Genomic DNA, 18,016 nt, shown 5'->3' on the forward strand with positions numbered 1-18,016 from the left:
CGAGGATGGTGACATCCAACCAACTAGCCAGTGACCATGACATATCTTGCAAGACATACTACCACTGGTTCCACATGTTGTGTATGTCCATCGATGTTGGGTTGATATGTCGTTGGGCACAATGATATATCAGGAACAAACTTGTCTTAATGTAATAATCATTCAATCATTATTCGTTTACTTCTTCTTCTTTGCACCAGTGACAAAGAGCAACCGGAACATTACAATCCAGAGTGGCTGCAATAGGATGATGAAGAATGTCCAGAGCAGGAATCCCCATTCGTGTCCGGCAAGCACGCCAATGATCATACGTTTCCAGCCAACTGACCATGTGCCCCACAATTCGAACAGGAGCACCAGTGGATGTGACAGCAGACAGAAGAGCATCCATATCATTCGGAATATCATATGATAGTTGCCCAACAGCAACAATGTTGTCAGTTGTAAAGTTGGCAATGATATGCATATGAATAGATTGGCGAATTGATTGTTAAGCATCATTCCCATTAGATTCAGTAATGAGTAGTCTGTGTGATTTGATTGATTGATTGTTAGTCGAGTTCCAGTGCTGTGTTTGGACGATCGCCAATAACTTACAGGCTATCAATATTGTTTGGAGACCTGCCCAACTATGATTATCATCACCATTATTGATGGTCTGGACTGTTGATAGCATCGCGCTAAAGTAGTTGGCAACAGGTCTGAGCACTGCGATGTAAATGATAAAACATCCAACAATGTAGATGCCCGATACAACAATGATCTGATCATCTATACCAAGGTGTGTAATCATATTGATATCCAAGAGATTGGATGGCTATGAGTGTGACATGGCATCGATGTTAGATATGAGTCAACGATTGATCACTCGGTATCGTCTTACATTCAAATCTTTAGATGGTATAAGACCTAGGGATGCAAGGAATCTTGGCAAGCACAGTTCCATCAGGCAGAAGGCCAGGATTGAGATGAACCATGGCAGTGAACGTATTACGCTGTAGTTGATATTGTTGACCGAGGTAATCAAGGACAACAGGAGAATGAATAATGAAACTGATAAAAAGATCAGAGGCAACAGTGCCTGTCCAAGATCGATAAAGAATACTGCGCCAGCCATCATATACCAGGAGAAACTCTACATTGATTGATCGTTTGATTGATTGTGTGAGTGATTGATTGTGGAATGATTCCGTCAACTGGTACTTACCTGGTGTAACTGCTCATCAGCATTATGTAGATGCCTGAGTGAGGTCTCAATGATCTTTCCAAGTTTGAACATGGTGCCATTGTCTAGGGTGTTAAAGTCATTGACGCTCTGTTGATAGTTGAGTTCATTGTGCAATGGGGAGTTCATGAATGACATGTCCCAGATGTTGTGATCGGCATAGGTGCTGACGCCAACAGAGTTGATGCCATACTTGGTGAACACTGCATGGTTGGAGCGTGGCATTGACAGGGCCGAGTTCCACATGAACACCAGCAGACCAAAGAGTGATCCATCATCCTCCTCCTCGCCAACCTGCGTGACGATGCCTGCAGGCATCTCGTTCAAGTACGATGTGGTGGTCAACACGTTGATGATGTCCAGGTTAGAGAGCGCGCCGTTCAGGCCCTCGGGATAGACGACCAACTTCTCCATGCCACTGTTGCCAACGCGATCCAGGGCGATTGCGCCATAGATGTATCCTGAGCGGATAAGACGGCCGTCGTCGCTGTCCGTCCATCCTCTGCGCTGGGGAGACTGATTGGTGCGTATCGGTGACGCATGGTAGTCGTGTGTCCACACTGAGATGCCACTGATGTCCATCGCCGTGCCCCCATTGAGCTCGCCTCCCTCGCTGGTGATCACAAACAGTACATCCCTAGCCTGCCACGAAGTCGATTGGAGATACTGCAGGAATGCCAATAAGAAGCCAACGGCGCCAGGGCTATGCCATTGATCAAAGGCCGTGGACAACACGAAGCATTCCGTGCCCAATGATCTAGGGGCGCGATTCACTCCCACGACATTGACGCCAGTCCTTCCAAACGATGAGTTGAAGTAGTGCAGCTGCGCGTCTGCGCCAATCTCAATCATCTTCTCCTTTATCCACAATGCGCTGTCCATATTCTCCTTGCTACCAATTGATCGACTTGGGAACTATGTCGGGAGGGTGGTTGAAAGTCTTAGTAAGTTGGTCTGATTGAGTGATTGGTTGGTTGCTTGCGGTGCTACAGCATAGCATACCTTGGTCTTGAACTCATTGGCGTAGGCCAATGCACTCTCTGAGAATGTATTGGTAATGAATGGTGTAACTGTACATTGAAGGTTCTTCTCAGACACATAAGTGTTGGAGCCTGTCATTGTCATTGTCATTGTCATTGAAGTTAGTATCATGTGATGTGACAAGAGTGACTCATGAACAACATACCCATTGAAGGAAGAGTGAATAGAAGATATATTGATAGACAGTGAATGATTAGTGATGCATAGGACATGAGTCGCACATTCCTTAGTAGATTGAGTAATGTAGATGATAGAGACGCTCCAATCGACTCCAACTCTCTAATAATATTGTCAAAGAATCCTAATTGTTGACCTCCTCTTCTTCGTTGTTGTTGTCTTTGTATATCATCTTGTTGTTGTTGGGTATGTGATCTGTGACGAGTCCTTGATGATGAACCTCTATGTTTGAGTGATGATGATGACCTTGACTCGAGTGTCTTTGCATCGCTGTAATAGTATTCATCATCATCGTCATTTGCTGTCAGTTCATCATCACCATCGTCTATATAATTATCATCTAGTGATGACATCTTGATCGAATCATTCAGATATATCACAATGAATGAATGAATGAATGTCATCAGAGTTCAGTTCATTCATTCATTCATTTGAGTGTAAGCACATTGCGCAAAGAGAGCTAAGGCGCCAAGGGAAGTTCAACATCCAAACTCGCCAATCTAATGGGGTGAGTGAGGGTTGGCATGTTGGTCATACTCATGCTGTTGAAGTGATCGCTCCTGGAGCTAATGATGCTGTTGTTGTTGTACACAGGGTAGGGTAGGCCTAGGCAGGGTTGGGGGAATAAATAAGGCCCTGTTAAGGACCAGATGGTCTTATCACATTTATTTGGATTGATTGGTAACATGGATGTAAATACATGTCACCGAGGTGTTTATACTGATTGATCATTCGGGCATGGAAGCAAGCGGGTTTACTCGTCAGCGAGCTCAACCTCGGCAACAGAGACGGTCAGGTCACCGACAGAGGTGTTGGCTGGTGCGTATCTAATCTGCTCGTTGTATGAGGCAACCTTTGGTGCGTTGATGGCGTTCTGAGTGACGACGCTTGGCACTTGGGATGGGGCGTCGCCAGTGCCTCTGATCTGCTCGTTGAAGGCGCCAACCTTTGGTGCGTTGAGGGCGTTCTGAGTGGTGAGACTTGCAACCTGGGATGGTGCGTCACCAGTGCCTCTGAGCTGCTCGTTGACAGTGCCGACCTTGGGGGCCTTGATGGCGTTCTGGAGAGTGACGTCAATGCCTCCGATTGGGGCATCAACTCCGTATACTTGGTTATTTACAGTGGCCAACTTTGGTCTGTTCAAGGCGTTGGTGTGTGCCATATCCAGAGTGGCAATTGGCTTGACGTGCTGGTCCTCTCTGAGGTGAGGTGGGAGACGCTCGACCTTTGGTGCATCTAAAGTAATAATAATAACAAAATGTTAATATCCATCATGTCCATTGTTGTTGATTGATCGATTGAATGTGATTGATTGATTGTTTGAGTCCACTACCTTCCTTCCCTCCTTCCTTCCATCGACCTTCATTCCATCTTTCTTCCTCCATCTCTTCCACCTCTTCCATTCAATCTCTTACTTCTGGCATTGTTCAACTGCATAGTGTCAGCAGTCTGGATTGGTGCCTCCATATCATCTCCTCTCTTTTGGTTGTTGACCAAGGCAACCTTTGGTGCACCTGTATTGATTGAATGATTGATTGAATGTTTGGAGATGTTAGTTATCTATTGATTTATCGAATGAATGAATAGATTGATACATACTGGTGGCATTCTTGATGGCAACAGAGTCGGCGACTTGAGTGGCGACCATTTTTGGAATATGAGTGTTACAGTAGATTTTGCCGGTGGCCTGATGTGGCTGGGCAGTCTTCAGGGTAAGAACCTGCTTGCACTCAGCGCACTTGTAGCAGTGCTTGTGCCACGACTTTCCGACGGCAGTGAGGGCCTCCAATGGGTAGACGCTCTTGGCGCATTCTTCACACTTTGATGGAGCTGACATTATTATATTATTATTATTTGGTTGGTTGGGTATTTAAATTACAACAAGGGGATTTATATAAATATTATATATATATATTTGATTGATAGTATTTATCTATATGTTTACAACAAGTGATTGATTGATTGATTAATTGATTGTTCGATATCATTCATACAACACACACTATCACAGAGGGAACGGACTGGACTGCCTGGCTGGCTAGCTGGGTTGAGTGAGTGGCTTGATTGGATTGGACCAGCAGATCAAGTCAGTGAGTGAGTTCTTTGTTGTTGCCAAGCCACCATAGCTAACATAGGGCAATCACCACCTTGATCAATCAGATATTTCCTCTTTTTCAGATGAATAATAACTAACTGAAATTATCAATCAGGTCCACCTGTGAGTGCCATCTCTCACAAAAAACCAATAACCAACCAACCTTTGGGTGGCTTCTGGATGGGTTTGGTCATTATGAAACAAAAGACATGAAGGGAGATGATTGAATGATTAATGATTGTTTTAGATTTACCAGTTATATGAACAGACGACCAAACCCATCCATCGTCATCAATGGGCCCAGATGCAACCAACCTTTCATTCAATGTTGGCAGATCTTAATTAAGTTATTACTTCAATTTCTTTCTTTCTCGCAGGACAATGAATAATAGATAGAGATAAAGACCAACCAAATCATCGTTTATCCTTGTGTGATTGGTACTCAATCTAAAAAGAGTAGAGTAGTAATAGTAATCTAAAGCAAGTCCTTCCTTGTAACAATACCAACAACTTCGTTTCGCTTGTTAACTAGTTTGAGTGTGTGCAGGTGGAGTTTGATTGAAGACATGTTAGTTGAGTGCTGTCCCATCACTCCAATCAATCAATCACGTATAACTTACCAACTGGCATATGTCTTAGACCCATTGTTCTGAACAATTGATAACCTTCACTGAAGGAGAAGGTCTCGTTGGATACTACTGAGCTGAGGTTCATGTAGGGACGTAGGTCTATGTACATGTTCTCCATCTCCTCCTTGGTGATACCCATCTGGTTGATGGGCGGGAAGTGACGTGCCAACGCCTGTGTCATGACCTGGTAGGTCATGCGACCGTCGGCGGGGATGTGTCCATAGTCCGTGGCCTTGCCCCAACGACGTTGGTGCTTGCCGCGCTTGAAGTTGTTGGGCAGACGTTGTTGCTCCTGCGTGAATATCTTATAGTTGAGCAGGATGATGAGTTGGGATCGCAGGATCATGCCGCAGTAGATGCCGTCCTCTGAGTAGTCGCCGCTGTCCACTGTCTTGGGGTTGTGCTTCTCGATAACGGGGAAGCCTGCGTGCTGATTGGATTGCAGGACGTCCATTATACGAGACACCTTGTCCACCTCGAACAGTGTCACCACTTCGGTCTTCATCACATCGGTGATGCCCAGCTTGATCATTGACTTTGGCGGCTGGCTTGGCAAATAAGGATAACACTTCAACTCCATCAAGTGTTCATAGATTGATTCATTGAATATATCTCCGACCCACTTGGCAATCATAACTGATAATATAACTGGAAGCATATATTGTGTACCTATATTAATTGTGTGTTAATACTATGTTGTTTGGAATGATTCCATTGAATGTTGATTGATTGTGATCGTTACCTTCAGTGAGTTCCACAACGATAATGGCCAGAGAAATGGTCATTCTGGAGAAACCGGCCATCATTGCTGATGAGCCTACCATGGCGTAGATGGATGGGTCAATGGGAGGGTTGGCATGACTGAACATGATTGAGCCAAGCTGTCCGACGAGACGGCCAAAGGTGCCACCGAGCAACATCATTGGAATGAAGAGTCCACTTGCCAGCATCAAGCCCGATGTGATCGTTGCCAATATGAACGAGATGAATGTAAAGACGACCAATGTTGGTATTGAGAATAGATTGACGGCACGAGAGTACAGCAGTCTGAGTGCTGCATCCATCGTGTTGAATGAGAGGCCAGCCATGTCATTGTATTGATCCTAATCGAGCTGAGGTATTAGTATACTGTGAACATCATCCGCTGCTCCATATTATACATACCTCTTCACAGAAGAGTCTAACGAATGTGATGTTCTGGTTAGGGATGATTGTGGTGTTGTGGACGAGACTTTGTTCGCGACAACCAGTGACGCCAGCAGCAGTGAACAGGGTGACAGAGGTGAGTGTGACGACCAGGACCACCTCGAGCACACGTGTGTACACTGGCAGCTTGGAGAAGAACTCTGAGCGCCACTTGCTCAGTCGCACGTTGAGGTAGACAAAGAAGGCGCCCAACAGACCGCCAATGACGCCCAGCGCGGCAAAGGCCAGCAGCTCAGAGTAGCGGTAGAGATACTCTTGGGAGAAGCCAAACGTCAGCACACCATAGTCGTGAACCTGCACTTGGAAGCCCTGCAGAATGAGGTTGGTCGTGAACGTTGCTATCAGGCACGCAAAGAAGGTTCTCCAAGTCAGCTGCTTGGACCAGAATGAGCTGGCTTCTTCGTAGCCAAACAACACGCCTCCGATTGGCGCACCGAATGCAGCGGCCACACCAGCGGCAGCACCAGTGCTGATAAAGTCACGACGATCGCGGTCATTGTGATACCTCCAGAACAGCTTTGGATACCACTTGAATGTCTTGGACTTGACCTGGCCGATGGCACCACCGACCATGCTACCAATGTGGATCATTGGACCCTCTGGTCCGAGCACCAGGCCAGAGGAGTAAGCGAATATCAGTGATACTGCCTTACCAATCAATGTCTTGGCGTTCATTGACTGTGGGATACGGATACCATTCAGGTAGCCCTTCACCTCGGGTATACCTGAGCCTGAGGATATTTGCTAGATTCATTGATTGATTGAGTGAGTAAGTGATGTGAATGATTGAATGGATGGACCAACGAGTGGATGGACTTACGCCGACTGGAATGATGATCAAGGATGCAAGTACTCCAAACAAAAGATTGATTGAGTAGTATACAAAGAAGGCTGGGATCTTCTTGCCCTCCTCAGTATATCTCTCGGATGTGCTGAACTTGAACTCATTGACAAACTCAACAGACTGCTTCACAAGGTATGCAACACAGCCTACGACAACTCCGATCGTGAAGCATATCGCCCACTTGCCGAATGTTTTTAGCATGTGACTCTGAAGTAGTAGTAGTAGTAGTACATGTTAGTCGGACATCGTGGCGGTACCATAAGGAATATCAGCACTTACGAATATGGTCGTCTTTTTCTGGAAGTCGCGCATGATCTGGTTGTCGATGATGGGGAAATCGAGTGATTCGAACTTGGACATCTTGACCTTCTCAAGCTCGGTGAAGGTGTGCTTGCCTCTTGAGTGAGTGAGACCTGAACTCTTGTGACTATCATGATGGTCATCATCGTCATTTGGTCGCATGTCCTCATCAATGTTGTCATTGTCATATTCATTCTCATTATTCCTGTTGGACATCATTATTGGTGAGTCCATCTGTTGTTGTTGTTGATGTTGTTGGTGTGGTTGGTTATGTTGTAAATGAAGATGATGTATACTATTACTATTGTTGTTACTATTATTATTATTATTACTATATTGAATACTATGCCGACTTGATGTTGTCAGAGGTGCATGATGTTGTTGTTGTGTATTGATTGGATCATTCATGAAAGGGTTGCTATCAAAGTAATCATTGTGCTCTGATTGTATATCTGGACTACCCTCATCGTCCAGATGTGATGTCATAAACTGTCTATTCATCTCAAAGACTAACGTGTCACTTATTGGGGATGGCTAGTCGAGACAAATTCAAGAATGAATGAATGAATGGTTGATTAATTGATTGAATGAGATTGTGTTGTTGTAATCATATATAAATATATCTATATCTATATATATATATATATATATCTATATTTAAATGTATGTAAGTGTAAGTGTTATTGAGATGTCTTCGAAGATACTAGATACTGTTGTTTGTTCGAGGTAGTAGTCGTTTGCAGTTGACAAAGTTGGAAACAGAACAATACATCTACTTTTGAAAAAAACCAAAACACCTTCATTCTCTGTTTGTTGGGAGTTCAACTCCCCACCTTCGTCATTATGGAATCAGGTCCTTCTTGAGCTCATCAATCGGGAATATCTATCAAACATTTAGAAACAGATTATGATTAATAATATTACAAATCATAGTAAACCAAATATCTTTTATGTATTTATTAATAATCATAAGAATATTATAAAATATTCGATGAGGAAAAACAAAAACATGTTAAATAAGATATTTTTTGATTGGATAGATGTTCCATTTTTTTTCAACCAAGGTCAATCAAAATTAATGATGTGATGATCACAGCAATACAATTGCATTACCACCTGTTAATTTAACATCAATCAAACTCCATTTCAATTTACTTTACTTTACTTTACTCAATATATATTTTACAAACAAATAATAATGAGATACACAACAACAACAAATATTGTTGTTGGATCACTTGTGATCATGATGATGATGATCACAATGGTCCACTCATCAACACCAACACCTTCTGGATATAAACATGTTGGTAACAACCCTAGACGTGCACCTTTGCTACCACATCACCACAAGTTGGAAAGAGGGACACAGACATGCCCTTGCTCAAACGCCTCGCTCTGTGATCCACTGACGATTGGACCACGCAAGGAGTTTGTCGGCTTCACCACGGCCCAAGACGCATGGACCACCTACAACCTGGCGCACCTGACCACCCTGATCATGTTTACCGACCCAGACCCCCAGATCATCTGCCAGGCTCACGCGGCTGGCGCGCGCATCAGTGTCGGCGTCGGCTTCGACGTCTCCCAGATCTTCAACGAAACCTACAAGGAGATCTTTATAGCCAACACCATTGGTGAGGTCACCTACAACTACTACGACGGCTTCAACATGGACTTTGAAGCGACCCTCTTTGCCAACCAGTCGATGGAGTCGGCATTGTTCACCGAGTTGATGATCGAGCTCGCCTACCAACTCAAGCAGATCAACGCCGGCTACCAGGTCTCGATCGACCTGGCCCCCGGCCCCTACTGCTACTGGAACCGTTGCTACGACACATTCGGCCTGTCACAGGTCAGCGACATTATGATCGTCATGGACTACGACATGAACATCAACGGCCTGGCCGGCGCCAACTGCGACCTGCCCGAGCTGGTCTCGGCCACTTCCGACTACCTGGCCATCCACGTGCCCCCCGAGAAGATCATCAACGGCTACCCCTGGTACGCCTACAACTACACCTGCCAGAGCAACATGACCCTGGAGACGCGCAACTGCTACTACGACACGACCTACCGCTGGCAGTCCTTCTACATCAACCAGCTGACCTACTCCCAGATCGTAACGTTGCTCAACACATCGATCACCACCAGCGGCATGCAATGGGACGACGTGACACAGACCCCCTTCTTCAACTTTGTCGACACAAGCTCCAACACCGTGCGCCAGATGTGGTTCGACAACCCCGATTCGCTCACCATCAAGGTGCAAGCTGCCAAGAAACTTGGCGTCGGTGGTGTTGCCGTCTGGCTCTTGGACGACGTCGATCCATACAACCAGCCAACAGAGACTGCAGCAATGTGGAATGCAATGTACTCATTCTTTGATTGATCGAATTGTCCAAATAAAAATTGATCATCATGCATATTAAGTTGATTGATTGATTGATTGAATGGTTGTATATATTTGTTGGTATTGTACATAATTGAATGAGACAACTACCAATGCTGGTCGGAGTAGCATTCAGCGGGCAGCGGCTCGTCGAATACCTTTTTGGATACCTCGTAGCCGTAGCGTGTCTTGACACTGGGTATCATGTCGCACAAGACCCTGAGGGCATCCCATTGTTGCTCGTTGATCTCTTCCTCGCCATCCCATTTGGACTGCTCGTGATTGATGTGAATGATATATGATGCGGGCTGCACCTTGAACTTGAAGCCCATGACAGCCATCGTGAACACTTGTGAGTTCTTGTCAAAGCCGTAGCCCTTGAAGCGCTCGTCAAACAGCTCGGACTGCGAGCGGTTGAACATCAAGTATGGCTCGTATATCCACTTGTACTCCAACTCATAAGCTTCGCTCTCCTTATACCAACGATTGTAATTGGTTGGTGAGTGACATCTTGGGCAATACCTCATATCTGTTTGTGTTGGAAGGAGTCAGTCACATGATTGATTGATTGATTGAATGATTGATTGAATGATTGTGATGATACATACTTGATGGCGATACCAGATCCTTATTGATGAGTTCAAGTAATGATGCCTTGTCATCTGGCAATAGGTTTGGCTGGTAGGATGATGAGAATGATGGGAAGACAAAGGCAACCTTCTCACCAGTCTCCTGTACTTTTTTGATGTATGGCAACATATAGTCGTGTGTGCCAGCCGTGATGATAAAGTCTGCGTCCATCAGCAAAACAAAGTCAGTGCGCGAGTTGGTGATGGCCAGGTTGCGCAGATTGTTCACTGGATAGCGTGTCTTGTTGGCATGCAGCAGATGAATGTCGGCAAACTCGCGCAGCAATATGTTGCTGGACAATATCTTGTCGAGTTTGGGAAGATCGTCATTGACGTCGCGAATGAACAATGCCACCGAGATTGGCGCGCGCCAGCGATCGGCCATCAGTGCGATCCTGTCGAGACGGTCAACCGACGACTGCGTGACGATTGTGACATGGTATTTGTCCTTGTGCTCCAATGATGCACTGTGATAGAATGGCTGCGTCTTGAATGTGGCCACCAGACCGTGGAAGAACTCTGCCTTGGGCTTGCGCTTAAACTGTCGCATGGACTCCTCCTCTGGGCTTCTCCTGAGTACCCGGTCGCCCTCAACATTTGCACGTCTCTGTGGTTGTTGTTGTTGTTGTTGCTGTTGTCCATTTTGTTGATGCGCGACATCCGACTCGTTCCCAGATCGACGCATTGGTATATACACCAGCAAAGTACACAGCAACATGAAAACAATCAATGCCAAGTGTAAATGTTTGCCTTTACGTCTTGATATGATGTTTCGTAAATTCATTTTCTCTGTTGTATATGTATATATCTGTATCTCTATCGCTCACATGTGAGTTTAGGTAATGAATTGACTTGTCAAGTTAGGGTTCTTCTTGTTGACTCAACAACTCAAATCAAACGCACACACTTTGTCTTGATGATGAAATTAACGAATAAAAAATGAAAAATTATTTATGTTGTTTTTGAGGCAACCCAGGCGGGTCGTGGTCCAACGAACGCCAGACTGCCTAAAGCACTACTTCTTCCTCCTCCAATTTATAAATGTATCTTTATTCAAGCTAGATCTAATCATCTTACCAACAACTTCCATTCAACAAAGACTACTAATTGAACCAACACCTTCTTTGGTTATCTTGATGATCATTTATTCAATCAATCAATCAATCAATCAATCAATCAATCAATCAATCAATCAATCAAACAGCCAGTATTATGCAAAGATATGAATTGTTATTAATAAATGTTTAGAATTATAGTTAACTAAATAAATAAATAAATAAAGATAAACAAGATCTGGAAAGATCATGTTTGACCAAACTATTGACCCGTTCCGCCAATAAATGCAACCCACACAATGCCTGCCCAACAAAGAGGCCTACTCTCTACTTAAGTAGCCTTTGTCCAGGGTATAGATATCTGCACACCAGGTCAACAATCACCAACAAACAAATAACCACTAAACTAAACTCCCCCTTTACTGCAATCCAATTTGAATGAATTGGCTTTGAAGAGGCTCTTGCTTGCCTCCACTAATTTATTTTTAATTTAATAAAAATATCCATACCTTTAAAAATTGAAATTTCAATGGGCCATCTCCCTATTGCCATGGATGTCTATGTCTGGAGATAGGTCAGTGATATGGTTTTCTACTTATGGGCATCGTTCACACCATTATTCACACAAACTTTGAGGCAGCTGATCACCACCCTACTCGCACACACACTACCACCGACAGGTTGTGATGAAATTTCTGTCTTGACTCACAAAAAATCACAACCACATGGAAAAGTGGCTTCGTTTGTGCGATGTCTTCCCTTCAATCCTCCAACTTACAATAGACGTCTTTGTGATGTCTTCAACACATGATCTCAATACCATCCATTTCACATTCCATCCCAACTTCTATCACATTATAACTTTATTTATTTATTTGTATTTCGAAACAGAACAGTTAGTTATTATTGTTTAGTTTATTCACTTCATCACCTACCTTCATCATCAGAATAAATAAATAATAACGAATATATGAAAGAATCTATCCTAGTTTAGTTATATTATATATTATACTATTTTTTTTTACCCTCCTTCCTCCTCCATCTACAACAATCAATCAAATATATATATTCGAGGTAAGTTTGATCAAACTAAGTCAATCAAATATTTATTTGTCGTTGTTCTTGTCCTCTTTGTTTATTATCGTATGTTTGTTTTGGTGTGTTGTTGTTTGCGCTCTAATAATATCACTTTCACAATCACTTCACAACAACAACAATCTACAAACCAACTCCATCTACACGCACACCAACACACATTGACGTTGACAAAGAGATAGAGTGTATTCCTTTCCTTTCCTTTCCTTCCAGCAATGACGTTGTTATCCCTCTTCTTGTTCTTCTTGTTGTTGTGAATTTTAAAAAAAAATATTGAGTCACATGTGATACATGCCCGCCAACCCCCACACAAACACATAAACACCCCTACAACAACAATGGTGTTGGATGGTGTTGGCGGGGATGGGGGTTATCCATTCACATTCCTTTGTGTGTGTGTGTGTTGTTGTGTTTGAAAGAGAAAGAGATAGTGTTGTGTGTGTGTTGTTGTTATTTCAATTCCATTCAATTCCAATGTGAGCGGACTTGTTCTCATCTACCCTCTCTCACTCACTCATTCACGTGTTGTTGTTGAATGTTGTTGTTGTGTGTGTATCAATGACTCTTTAGTTTCATAGTTTAGTTTAGTGTTTAGTTTAGTTTAGTTTAGTTGTTGTAGACAATTTAATTGGACATGGAGGAGTAGCATTGACCAGTCAAGTCCACAAATACAAATACATTTACAAATAATAACATTGTACATATAATATATATATATATATATATATATATATATCCAATAATTTGTCATCACATATTTATGGTGAAGAGTGCAAGTGCCCATTGCACCTGTCATTATCTATCACAATCACAAATCATATTTATAATATACACTTAATACCTTCATGTACATAATAATAACCAGTTTACATTAATTAACAAACAAATTACATTTAAAATAGAATAGACAGAGATACAATAATGCACCAAGTACTACAATCAACTGGTATTACACCATCGCTCGGAGGCTCTTCCCTGCACTCCCTTCTATCTCATGACATGTCGGGCGACCGCATATCCTTCTTCACAAACAATCCCTTCATTGTAAATTCAACAACAAACACCATGGACACAATCAGCAGCAGCAGCAGCAATAAGAAATTAAAGATTCAACATTTCAGTGAGCCATCTTTCTCTTCTTCATCCTCCTCCTCCTTTTCAACATCTCCATCGTCAACTTCCAAGTTGATGGACATCCTCAACCCCGCCACCGACGACGAATACAGCAATGACACAACCTCCTTCCAACAATTTGAGCCACGTGTACCAAGATTGTCCACATCGGCCATTCACATTGGCAACAACAGTGCCAGCAACGGATCAACTCTCTGCTATTCACCTCCATCGTCCCCAATGGACCATCGTCTTCCTTTGACACCTTCACAACTCTCTGCCAACTCCAACACCAACATGGTGCACCAATGGATGCAAGAGCTTGCCAACATCAAGAAGCGCGAGAACTTCCTCTTGGAGAGTCTCAAGTGTGTAGATGCCCCTCGCAGCCAATCACCACAGCAACTTCAGCAGCAGCAACAACAACAATCAGCTGACAACAAGTAAGTTGCAACATTCATATATTCCATTTTGAATCAATCAATATCTAATATCTCCCCTCTTAGACAATACATAACAATCGTTAGACAACCTTCCGAGATGGTCATCAGCAATAGATACATCAATCCATCACCATATATGTCTGTTGACTCTGAACTGCTGTCGAGAACATCAGGCCAGCTGACAGTCCAGGCCAAGTTGACCTACCACACATCTTCACACCCGGTCGTCGCCAAGCAATCCGAGGATCGCCAGGATGTCCTCCAAGGTATCCTCTCACAAGACGTTGACAGAAGCAACGGCGTCGTCGTTTTCAACAAGCTAAAGGTCTGTGAGGTATCCTCCAAGCACAACCACCAATCCTTCTGCCTCGAGTTTACCCTCTACGAGCAAGGCCAGCAGTTGGCTCGCGCCACATCCTCCCCATTCCTTGTTTTGTCTCGCTCTTACAAGCGCAAGAAGGATGAGGACCAGTCCACCGACTCTGACTCACAGGAGCCCTCGTCGCCCCACTCTGTCTGCTCTTCCTCTTCCGACAACGAGCCAGTATCGCCAACCCAGAGCTCTGGAGCCGATCCAAACTACATCGACATCACCGATCTCCTTGTACTGCCCCAGAAGGAGGCCGCCGCTCGTCTTGGCATCTCCGAGTCCATGCTCTGCAAGCGCTTCAAGGAGTGCACCAGAAGGAAATGGCCATACCGCTACCTGCGCAAGATCGACAAGGTCATCAAGGTGCTCACACTCTCCTCCAATGGCAACGAGATCACCAAGGAAGAGCAGGCCAACCTTGAGAAGCTGCAGCGCGAGAGGGTTGAATGCCTTCTTCCTGTCAGAATCAGAATCACCGGCTGTCTGGAGAAGGACGACGATATCAGGTCGTCTGGTTCTCCTAATCAGCTCGTGCCACAGTTGCCAAGCAAGACTAGCGTGACCGCCGTCACCCTTGCCAGCCAAGAAGACACTGCCGCCGCCACCGCCAGTGCCAGCATCTCCTCTCTCCTCCAATCCACCGCCTCGTCGCACGCACCAGCCAACTCGGAGCGCGACAGTCTGGAAAACATCTTGGAGACATTGGAGATGTTGAAGCACAACCGTCACTGAGAGCGTGAGAGCCCGAGAGAGATCTAGAGGAGCTCCACCACGACGACGACGACGAGTCTGCCCACTCGCCGTACGTCCCACTACTTGGTGCATTGTCGAATATCGACATTGCACACTCGTACTATACATTCCAGTGCGCTCATTGATTCCAATGGAAGAACAGGATAATGGATTATCTATTTGCCTTCTTTCTGCCATATAGTTTCAAACGACGCCACTGGACCAGTGGGATTGCTCGATGCAATATGCTATCGCTGCAAGCCTACGCCTCTCCTCCTCTGCTCCCGTCTCAGTCACTCAACTCCCCCTACTCCCCTATCCACCAACTCACAACCAACCAACCAACCAGCCTACTACTTCCCGCCGACCCTCACCTCAACCCCCTTTGCTATGTCAACTAGACCTTTGGTCAATATCCTTCATCTTGGACCCAAATGGCTTTAATGCCAGCCAACCAACCCCCACCCAAACACCTTCCATCACCTCCCCCAACTCCAACCAACCAGCATGGGCGTGTAATATACACGCTCATTGCACATGGTAGATCCTCTGTTGATTTTGTTGTAACGAAAACACAACCAGCGGTTCTACTTGGTCAGCTGCAGAATACCGAGAGAGCTCGTCCACCTACACACGAATCCCTAGACAACGCCACCCCCAGAAGCCTCGCGCCCTACCCCTCCCAGCGCATAGCGAGGCTTCTTCAATATGGGTTGTCTCTTTTGTCCCGACCCGTCCCGTCACTGCCATAGGCAGTGACTGGATCTTAGTGTCGGCGATGAACGGACTTGATACAAGTCAGAGATCTCGCGCTACACGTGTGTACTTGGCTTGCACTCCCGAGTTTCAAGCTTTCCATTGTGCATCATTGCCATCCACCGTACGGTGTGGATACCAATGGTGTGCATCATGTGACCCCACATACTCCTTTCACCTAAGTCCAAGTATCCAGGCTAATAACCAATCTAGTTTGACACTAGTCCAAAGTTAACCTTGTAATAAATTAATAACTCCATTCCATTTCCAGCTTTAAATTAAGAGATAAGATATCTTTGATTGAATGATTGATTGACATGTTTATTGTTCGCTCTTGGTCTCCTCTTCTGTCTTTGGGACCTCCTCGGTAACTGTTGCTGATGGGACTTCTGAAGTTGGAGCCTCGGTTGTTGTTGGCTCAGTTGTGGCCTCAGCTGGAGTTGAAGAGGGCACTGTCGTTGTCTCCTCCTTTGTTTGATTGGAGGTTGTTGTCTCAGCGGCATCAGCAGCTGTTGTCGTTGTTGTTGTGGTTGATGTCTCCGGGATGGTCGTCGTGGAAGGTGCTGGATCAGATGATTGAGTTGTAGTAGTAGTGGTTGATGTGGTGGATGGTGCAGCGGCAGGGGCAACAGGATTGGAGTCATGCTCCTTAACTGCCACGCGATAGTGAACCGACTTTTTGTTGAAGATTGAATAGGTGTTGTCCAGTACGAATATATAACGACCTGCCTCATCAACCTTGTAAGATCCAGCGTTGTATTCATGTTGAGCAATGTCCAGTACAGTGACATTGCCAGCGGCTTGCTTTCTTGATTTGCCCGGTGAGGTTGGCGTGTCGGATGATGAAGTTGGTGATGATGGTGCTGGGTTGGCCGCCTTCTCAATTCCAAATCCAATGTCCATGGACTCGCAGATGAACTCCCATTCAATCATCTGTTCGGACTGAAGCTCGCCAAGATCGACGCGCAGTGCGTCCTTGGCCTTGATGATAGCACATTCAATCTTGTTGGACTCCTCCGTGCTCATGCCGCCGTACTTGGTGGGCAACGACTCGGCATCGATGAACTGGAGCAGCTCCTTCCTGTATGTCTTGTTGCCGCAGACGATGAACTTCTTTCTGGTGCGCTCGTTGGAGAAGGCCGTAAAGAAGCCATACAGCTTCTCAAAGAACCAGGGCACGTTGATGAAGAACTTGCGCGCCAACATCTCTGGGTAGTTGTCCTGCAACAATTGGATGGTCTCGCGGCTTGCCTGCTTGGTGCGCTTGTCCATGCCGAGCATCGAGACGTCCTTGTAGTCGTGCACAACGACCATGTTCTCCTGTGACCAGCCGCCCGCGGCAAGCTGGGCGATCGCCGACTCCATTTGGGCCACCTTCCAGCGCAGGAACTGAGTGACGCCGTCCTTGAAGACGGTGTCCACGTCAATGTTGCAGTAGTAGTTGAACATCACGGGACGGCCCTCCTTGTCGGTCCTGTATATCTCTCCAATCTTTGCGTAGTAGTCGGGGAACTGCTCCGATGACAACGACTCGATGTTGAACTCCTTGCGCCACGCAAGACACTTCTTGAACATCTCGTACGACTGCTCCAACTTAAAGTCACGTGCTCGCAAGAATTTCAAGCAGACAATATCACGTTGAGCACTGTCCTCCTCCATGTCGACAGTCCACAACACAACATGTTTGTTGTTGTTGTTGTCCTCTGTCAAACCCAACTTTGTTCTCAAGTCATTCTTATCATTCGTCAATCTCGTCTTAAACTCCTCCAAAGTCTTCTTCTGATCATCGTTCAAATCACCTGGGAATCCACTCATTCTCCTATATCTTTATCTCTTTATCTCTTTATTCGTATTTATATATATTCCAAGTGACAAGTTGTTCATTCTGTCTGCAACACTTTCACCAAATGTGGG

General features: G+C 45.0%; 7 protein-coding genes across 7 annotated transcripts; 2 read left to right on the forward strand and 5 right to left on the reverse strand.

Annotated features, from left to right (window-relative positions):
• Positions 1 to 177: 177 nt before the first annotated feature.
• SAMD00019534_122540 (hypothetical protein) lies at positions 178 to 2,796 on the reverse strand (the record flags this gene model as incomplete). The annotated part of the gene is made up of 6 exons (XM_012892469.1): positions 178 to 527; positions 598 to 817; positions 884 to 1,135; positions 1,208 to 2,140; positions 2,228 to 2,337; positions 2,412 to 2,796. 6 exons carry the CDS (start codon positions 2,794 to 2,796, stop codon positions 178 to 180), a joined length of 2,250 nt encoding a protein of 749 aa, XP_012747923.1.
• Positions 2,797 to 3,203: 407 nt separating this feature from the next.
• SAMD00019534_122550 (hypothetical protein) lies at positions 3,204 to 4,313 on the reverse strand (the record flags this gene model as incomplete). The annotated part of the gene is made up of 3 exons (XM_012892470.1): positions 3,204 to 3,679; positions 3,859 to 3,957; positions 4,043 to 4,313. Coding segments are annotated over 3 exons (846 nt in total), but the record flags the coding sequence as incomplete, so codon positions are not given.
• Positions 4,314 to 5,013: 700 nt separating this feature from the next.
• Positions 5,014 to 8,003, reverse strand: SAMD00019534_122560 (hypothetical protein; the record flags this gene model as incomplete). The annotated part of the gene is made up of 6 exons (XM_012892471.1): positions 5,014 to 5,066; positions 5,159 to 5,836; positions 5,910 to 6,270; positions 6,332 to 7,117; positions 7,194 to 7,424; positions 7,497 to 8,003. The coding sequence occupies 6 exons, from the start codon at positions 8,001 to 8,003 to the stop codon at positions 5,014 to 5,016; spliced, it is 2,616 nt and encodes an 871-aa protein (XP_012747925.1).
• A 766-nt stretch (positions 8,004 to 8,769) lies between these two features.
• On the forward strand, positions 8,770 to 9,909 carry SAMD00019534_122570 (hypothetical protein; the record flags this gene model as incomplete). The annotated part of the gene is made up of 1 exon (XM_012892472.1): positions 8,770 to 9,909. One exon carries the CDS (start codon positions 8,770 to 8,772, stop codon positions 9,907 to 9,909), a length of 1,140 nt encoding a protein of 379 aa, XP_012747926.1.
• A 107-nt stretch (positions 9,910 to 10,016) lies between these two features.
• Positions 10,017 to 11,223, reverse strand: SAMD00019534_122580 (hypothetical protein; the record flags this gene model as incomplete). Its single annotated transcript, XM_012892473.1, has 2 exons — positions 10,017 to 10,438; positions 10,518 to 11,223. The coding sequence occupies 2 exons, from the start codon at positions 11,221 to 11,223 to the stop codon at positions 10,017 to 10,019; spliced, it is 1,128 nt and encodes a 375-aa protein (XP_012747927.1).
• Positions 11,224 to 13,687: 2,464 nt separating this feature from the next.
• On the forward strand, positions 13,688 to 15,346 carry SAMD00019534_122590 (hypothetical protein; the record flags this gene model as incomplete). The annotated part of the gene is made up of 2 exons (XM_012892474.1): positions 13,688 to 14,244; positions 14,308 to 15,346. 2 exons carry the CDS (start codon positions 13,688 to 13,690, stop codon positions 15,344 to 15,346), a joined length of 1,596 nt encoding a protein of 531 aa, XP_012747928.1.
• Positions 15,347 to 16,423: 1,077 nt separating this feature from the next.
• On the reverse strand, positions 16,424 to 17,917 carry SAMD00019534_122600 (hypothetical protein; the record flags this gene model as incomplete). Its single annotated transcript, XM_012892475.1, has 1 exon — positions 16,424 to 17,917. One exon carries the CDS (start codon positions 17,915 to 17,917, stop codon positions 16,424 to 16,426), a length of 1,494 nt encoding a protein of 497 aa, XP_012747929.1.
• Between the last annotated feature and the right edge of the window lie 99 nt (positions 17,918 to 18,016).

This window comes from Acytostelium subglobosum, assembly GCF_000787575.1.
Source record: "Acytostelium subglobosum LB1 DNA, scaffold: scaffold40, whole genome shotgun sequence".
In the NCBI taxonomy this organism is placed as follows: domain Eukaryota; phylum Evosea; class Eumycetozoa; order Acytosteliales; family Acytosteliaceae; genus Acytostelium; species Acytostelium subglobosum.